Raw genomic sequence first — 7,626 nt, 5'->3', positions numbered from 1 at the left:
TTCCGCTGTGTGTGTCCGTCCATCTCTGGGTATCTGTATCTGAGTGTGTCCGTCTCTTTATGTCCATCTGTATCTGAGTGTGTGTCTCTCTGTGTCTGTGTACATCTGTCTGAGTGTGTCTCTGTGAATCTGTGTACATTTGTCTGTCTGAGTGTCTGTGTCTGTGTGTGTATCTGTCTGTGTCAGTGTGTCTGTGTACACCTGTCTGTCTGAATGTGTGTCTCTCTGTGTCTGGGTGTGTCTGTGTCTGAGTATGCCTGTGTACACCTGTCTGAGTGAATGCCTCGGTGTGTCTGTCTCTCTGTGTCTGAGGATGTCTCTCTGTGTCTGGGTACACCTGTCTGTCTGAGTGTGTGTGTCTGTGTCTGAGTGTGTCTTTCTCTATGTGTGTCTGTGTCTGAGTGTGTGTCTCTCTGTCACTGTGTGTCTGTGACTGTGTGTCTGAGAGTGCCTGGGTACACTTGTCTGTCTGAGTGTGTCTTTCCCTGTGTGTCTGTGTGTGTGTGTCGATGCTCGGCCTCCCCATCTGGTGAACTGGCGGACACACAGACTCCAGCTTCTCCAGCAGCCGCTCTTTCAGGGCGGCAGCCGGAGGCCAGTTCCTCCAACATGGACCTGCTGCTGACCAGGCTGAAGGACCTCTCCTGCAAACCCGGCAGGTTCCCGGGCGGGGAAGGAAGGCACAGCCTGCCCGCCCTCGGGAAACGGCAGAGCTACTCCGGTCCCGAATGGGATCCGCAGCCCCAGGGCCGGAGGTTGGATCTGGAGAAAGCTCTGGAGTGGCTTAAATCCGAACTGGTGAGAGCAAAAAGGGGTAAACAAACAGGGATAGAGGGCCATCTAGTTTAGTACATGCAGGATCGGCGATTTCACGGGGAATGGGGCTGACAGAAACTGGGAACAGATTATTCCCACTCTCCCAGGACCAGTCCCGGGATATGCCAGGTCAGAGAACAGGGAGAAGAGGTGAGAATGGAGTGAGGCGGTAGTAACCCGCAACCAGAGAGTCTGCAAGGGAGTGAGGATTATTAGGGAAACACTGATTTGAAGATGAAAGCAGGGTTCAGGATTAACAAGGATGAAGTGAATCAGAAAACCTGTGTCTTCTGGGACAAGAAAAGTAGGGAATAATTAAAGCTCAGACAATCTAGGTCAGAGATTGGGGAGAGGGAGGGAGGGAGGATAGTCTGGGTCAGAGATTGGGGAGAGGGAGGGAGGGAGGGAGGGGGATAGTCTGGGTCAGAGATTGGGGAGAGGAAGGATTAATTAGAACTATGGGAATCCTCGTCAGAAATAGAAGACGGCTAGTTAGTCTGCAATGTTCCAGTAAATTAATTTGACTCCATTCTTCTCTTAATGATTTCAGTTTAAATATCATCATTATTGTGAGTAATGGAGTAAAAGCTATAAAGGATTTTGAAGTGAATATATATGTCTGTGACATTACCCGGTGGAGAGGCAGTGAGCCTGTTTATTTTGCTGTGCATCATCTTCTATAAACTCAGTTTTATAGTTGTGTTTGATTTATTATTCAAATGCAGAATGCATGTCTGTCTGCCTATGGGTTTGTATTTCAGGTGCAGCTATTACTGTAAGGCAATGTTCGTGCCACTCTGGTACTAGAGTGGCACGAACCAAAGACTGGCAAAGGGAACAGTCCTTACAGAAGACAGAGAGGGATCTGGCGTGCCATGTCAGCCAAACCAAGTAAGAATGGTAGCATCAGGGTTTTTACAACCATCAGAGTTAGTTTCATAGTCAACTTCATGATGGTCACTCCAGATTTATTAATTCCTGCAGCTACCAAGGTAAGATTTGGCCCCAGATGATCAGCCTAGCCTCTAGCTTACTCAACCAGCAACCTTACCAAATTAAAAATCACACAACGCCAGGTTATAGTCGAACAGGTTAAATTGGAAGCACTAGCTTTCAGAGCGCTGCTCCTTCATCAGGTGGTTGTGAAGTATAAGATTGTAAGACACAGAATTTATAGCAAACTGAATTAGTATATTGAAACTGAATAGTAACTGAATTAATATATTGAAAAAGACCTGGATTGTTTGTTAAGTCTCTCCTCTTTTAGAAAGACTGTGTTGGTTTCAGTTCTTTCATATGTAAATCGCAAAACTTTTATAAAAGTTACATTCCCAAGTGAATGTTAACAATTGGTGTCACGTCGGCCTAGATAATGCATTGAAGGTGCGAGTCTCAACCGGAATCTTGGGTTCATGTCACACCATTGCACTATACATACAAACAAACACACACACACTCTCCTACAGACACACACACTCACGCAGACCCTCTCTCATACGCTCACACACACTCCCACACATATCCTCTCACAGACTTATGCCCCTTTACACTCTCATTCACATACATGCACTGTCTCACAGACACTTGTAACACTGCCCCCCCCCCACGACACACACACATAAGTTTGTGGGTGAATTTATACTTGCAGAATTACATTTTACTTTGCTCAAAAACTGCATGAATCCATGTAAGATTCTGTAAATCCATTTTTTAGAGGAGAATCAGTCACTCGCACCTTAAATGTATTATCTGGGCAGACATGACATCAGTTGTTAAAGTTCACTTGAGAATGTAATTTTTTTTTTCAAAAAGTTTTACAATTTACATATGAAAGAACTGAAACCAACATGGTCATTCTAAAAGACGAGAGACTTAACAACAATCCAGGTCTTTTTAAACATATAATTTCAGTTACATTACACTGTAAACTTTGCTATGAATTCTGTGTCTTACAATCTTGTACTCCATAACCACCTGATGAAGGAGCAGCGCTCTGAAAGCTAGTGCTTCCAAATAAACCTGTTGGACTATAACCTGGTGTTGTGTGACTTTTAACTTTGTACACCCCAGTCCAACACCGGCATCTCCAAATCATGAGCAACATTATCATTAGCCAACCATCTCTCCCATTAGTGAGCCAAACAGGTGGCAAGTCAATGGAAGCCAACTGCTCAGTCTTGTAAACAGCATTTTGTGGAAGGTGGGTGCATTCCCCAACACAGGATAAGGTGGAAAAGCCTGGGCCAGGGAGGCCAAAGACTTCCTTGTGGAGTCCAGAGGAGCATTCCACTTACACTGTCTCATGCCAAAACTAAAAACAAACTTAAAATCTCATGTTGTCCTTTCTTGTTCTAGCTACTGTTCTTCTTGGTTTGGTTTGATAAGTCACCAATGTTGCCCTGCTCAGGCTTAAAATAACTTAAATGGAATAAAGTAGAAAGTCAGAACTCAAATGGTATATTTGTAGAGCAGGGGGTATGTGCTGTTGCCACAGTGTGTCAGATTGGGGTGTGGCTGGTGGTAATGGAGTTGAGTTAGATCCCTACCCACTGTCCATCAACTGATATATGCCAAGCAGAGGCAGATCAATCTGATCTATATTAGTGTAATCAATTGTCCACATCCCAAAACATTTCCTGGCACAGTGGTTTAATTTGGCACCAACACTGGGCCAGTTTAAGTCAGGGCTAACTGAGTCTAGTATAATGGGGCATCTTCTCAGAGTTTTAGTTTAGTTTAGTTTACATTACAGTGTGGAAACAGGCCCTTCGGCCCAACAAGTCCACACCGACCCGCCGAAGCGCAACCCACCCATACCCCTACATGTACCCCTCACCTAATACTACGGGCAATTTAGCATGGCCAATTCACCTGACCTGCACATCTTTGGACTGTGGGAGGAAACCGGAGCACCCGGAGGAAACCCACGCAGACACGGGGAGAACGTGCAAACTCCACACAGTCAATCGCCTGAGGCGGGAATTGAACCCGGGTCTCTGGCGCTGTGAGGCAGCAGTGCTAACCACTGTGCCGCCCTAATAGAGTTTTATCACTCTATTCTAAACTAGGGATAGAAAATATTCATTGTACGTTTTTTAAATACACCCACAATTAATTTGGGAACACTCAGTCTGTGTTGAAGCTGGGACATTCTTATGGTGCAGTGGTAGTGTCCCTGCCTCCTCAGCCTGGAGGCGTGAGTTCAAGTCCCACTTACTTCAGAGGTGTGTAATAACATTGCTGAACAAGTTTAAAGAGAAAATAACAGTGTAACTTTTACACAGAGACAAATACTTATACTGTGGGAGGAGTTGCACAGTATCAAGAATGCCATACTCTAATATCTTTCTAAGTAAGGAACCCTACCATCCATACCCAGTGTGGCCTGTAGTTGGATCAGTCCCACATCAAGAATAACTGTCCTATGCAGTAACCTGGCAAACACTCACTAAAAGAAAATACTTAACTTTAAATAACACCTTTCATGATCTTAGATCACCCGAGATAATTTGACAGTTAAGATTTTTTGTAATATTATCACTATTTTAATGTAGGAAAGGCAGTTAATTTGTGCACAGTGAACATGATTATGACTAGATGTCTGTTTTTAGAGATATTTGTCAAGGGGTATATGTTGGCCAGGACATTAACGAGAATTCCTTTGACATAGAACCATAGGATCTTTTACATCAAGCCAAGACGGTAGATGCAGCTTCAATTTAACATCTCATCCAAAAGATCATTACTCAATGGTTCAAAAAGGTGGCTTGCTACTATCATCTCAGGACCAATAAATACCAGCAATACTTACATCCCTAATATGAATCATAATTTGAAAATTAAGCAAACAAATACAAATTTGGATAGTTAATATGAAAGAATTGCTTGGCTGAATCTCAAACTCCAAATGTTGGCTTTAGCCTGGTATCACACTTTAAACAAATTTCACTCTGTTTCATGTGTGCAAACTCCAGTGAATTGCATTTGGATCCAATTTTCCGTTTTGATCTCCTCTGAATAGAAGTTGTGATTTATTCAAGATGCTTTACTGAACCTATTAAAATGTGCAACTGGTTCTTATTGTCTTCCAATCACTGTGATTTTCTCTGATTCAGGCTGACAGAATCTGCATTTTTAAAATAGGGCTATAGACAATCTACGCAAATAGCTTATGGTGGACCTTTATAAAACACTAATTGATCTCAGTTGGAGCATTGTCTCCAATTCTGGGAATCACAAACTCAGAAGGATGTGAAGACATTAGCGAAGGGACAGAAAATATTCTCAAAAATGCTTCCTGGGATGAGGGCTTCAATTGAAAGGACAGATTGAAGAAGTTGGGATTGTTCTCCTTAAAGAAGAAAACATTTAGAGGAGACTTAGTAAGATAAACAAATCACAATGGGTTTAAACAAAGCAAAAAAGAAGATGCTTCCATGAGCAGTAGGGTCAAGAACCAGAGGACACTGATTTAAAGTAATTGATAAAAGAACAAAAGGCGACATGAAGATTTTCTTAATGTAGCAAGTAGTTAGGATTATGAATGCACTGCCCTGAGAGTGTGGTGGAGGCAAATTCAACCAAGGCATTCAAAAGGATGAGAGTCAAATACCTGAAGAGAAAATAACTTGCACAGTTATAGGGAAAAGGCAGAGGAATGGTACTAGGATAAGAAGTTTTGGAAGACAGCCAGAATGGACTCAAAGGGCCAACAGTTCTCTTTCTGTGCTGTGACCATTCTGTCACTGATTTAAGCGAAATGATCAAGACAAGTTAAAGCAGAGTATCAGGGCACTTCAAGCCTGATGCCATACAGTTCCTTTCTTGAAGTCAACTTGTTTTGTAATCAAACTCAATTTGTTCTTTTTCCGAGTGCTGCACTGGTTAGTTTTATTCCCAAATTCTGAGATGTTTTCTCTGAAATTTGGTTCTTTGCTGTTTTGAAATGAAGGCTCATCACACAGTTTCTAATACTAACTCATTCTCTCCCAGAATCTCAGACTGTGGCAGTCTTCATGTGTCTTCCTTCCTTGCATAATCAACAAGTTATGAAACCCCATCTATTGTGTCATTTATTTGTATGTTGCCAAGTTATCTCACCATGTTACCTATTCTTATCAACAATGTTCATAATCTTAGGAAGACGGTCTGGGATGAAGAGGATTTTTTTAATCAAAGCATTGTGAATCTTTAGAATCCTCTAACCCAGAGTGTTCTGGATGGTCTGTTGTTAGAGGTATTCAAGACTGGGAGAGATAGTTTTCACAAAATCTAAGGAAATGAAGAATATGGGTAAATGGCAGGAAAGTGGAGCTGCCGTGATCTAGTTCAATGTCAGAGAAGATTTCAAGGGGTCATATTGGTGCTCTAACTCCTACTTCTTGTGTTTTTAAATGTAGAAGTGTAGAGTTTTGACCTCAATGTAACTTGGTTTCTTGGTAAATGAAAGTTTTAACCCATCCTTTGTGATTCACAGATGGAAATGCGCTTCCAGAATCAGACCTTAGTGAAACAGTTGATGGAGCTTCACGCTGGGATTCAAGAGCTGAAGAAAGAATATGATAGTGACCAAGATGTATCAGCCTCAGAGAGTGATAATGAGGAGTCTGGGGATGGCAGTAACTTAAATTGTTCTCACCCTGACCACAGGCAGGTGACCCAGAGGGAGAACCGCAGGAACTCAGTGCCTTGAGTAAACCTGTAATGGTGAGATGTAGGGTGAAATAATTCATGCCTGCAGAACTTAGTGTCTTTACAGTGGGGTCACTGAGACATTGACAAGTGCCACCTGACCACAGCCAACTATGTTGAATACTATATATTTTGTAACATTACTCTTTTGCACTAAAATGCAACTTATTTCATGGTACACAAAGGATACATTTGGATCTCATGGAGCTTATAAAACAGCAAGATCAAATCTATTACTTTTGGTAAAAACTGGAATGTACCAAATGGAGTATTCAAACTATGTTTTGAATTATTCTTGGTTTCTTATCCCTTAAAAATAGAAGGACCATCAGTGAATACAGAAAACTGCTGCCTTGCTCCACCATTATCACTTGTTAAGGTTGTTAATGATAAGCTCATATAGCTTTCTCAAGATGTGAAATCATATGGAAAAACAAGTCAGTCATTGGGAATCTCCACATGGTTGCTTGTGAAGCCCCACTACAACTTTAGTAGTAACCTCAGAAGCAGGATTGATGACCATTTTTGCAGTTTCACTGGGGTTTCTGCTGGTATGAAGGCTGGTCTGAAGAACCCCAAGGGAAATTTTACCCCAATGTTTTTTGGGAATCTTCCAAAGTGTTATGTGCAGCAGTTAAAGAAGCAAATAATACAAAGGAGTGTGGAATCAGATTCAATTTTAACTTTGAAAAAGAAATTGAACATACACTTGGAAAAGGAAAGGATTTGCAGGGTTCTAGGGAAAGAGCTGAGAAGTGCTACCAATTGGGTAACCCTTTCAAAAAGTATAAGGGTTGAAATGGCCTTCAGTTCTGTGTGATTCAGAGGTTTCTGACCAACAGTATGGCTAGCTAAGTCCATTGCTCCCTTCAGCATCAATGTACATTTTCAACACCAATTGGCAGATATAAGAAGGCTCAGTGCCTTTCAGCTAAACTGATATTTGAATTATCGGAAAACTGATAAGTTCCTAAGCTGTAATAGAAAGTGTTATTTTCAATAACTTTCACAGTATTTGTCGGATGCAAAACTTGCAAATCTGTGTCCTGTAAGAGCTGTTCATGTCTACATGAGTATGAAGCATTCACTAGGAGGTGAAGTATTGCATGGTTGCAGTGC

The 7,626-nt window shown here is 41.8% G+C and overlaps 1 protein-coding gene across 1 annotated transcript; it reads left to right on the top strand.

The window, feature by feature from the left end:
- Positions 1–392: 392 nt before the first annotated feature.
- LOC122559925 (protein FAM167A-like) lies at positions 393–6,685 on the top strand. The gene is made up of 2 exons (XM_043710033.1): positions 393–798; positions 6,293–6,685. Exons 1-2 carry the CDS (start codon positions 610–612, stop codon positions 6,506–6,508), a joined length of 405 nt encoding a protein of 134 aa, XP_043565968.1. The 5' UTR covers positions 393–609; the 3' UTR covers positions 6,509–6,685.
- Positions 6,686–7,626: the final 941 nt, after the last annotated feature.

Source organism: Chiloscyllium plagiosum, chromosome 20 (assembly GCF_004010195.1).
Source record: "Chiloscyllium plagiosum isolate BGI_BamShark_2017 chromosome 20, ASM401019v2, whole genome shotgun sequence".
Classification (NCBI taxonomy): Eukaryota; Metazoa; Chordata; class Chondrichthyes; order Orectolobiformes; family Hemiscylliidae; genus Chiloscyllium; species Chiloscyllium plagiosum.
This window is presented reverse-complemented; position numbering and strand designations above follow the sequence as displayed.

Bases quoted from the DNA above. Each gene is read 5' to 3' on its own strand.
- LOC122559925 (XM_043710033.1), top strand. From the start codon at position 610: ATGGACCTGCTGCTGACCAGGCTGAAGGACCTCTCCTGCAAACCCGGC. The intron at 799-6,292 runs GTGAGAGCAAAA...TGTGATTCACAG, and splicing joins AGTGGCTTAAATCCGAACTG to ATGGAAATGCGCTTCCAGAA.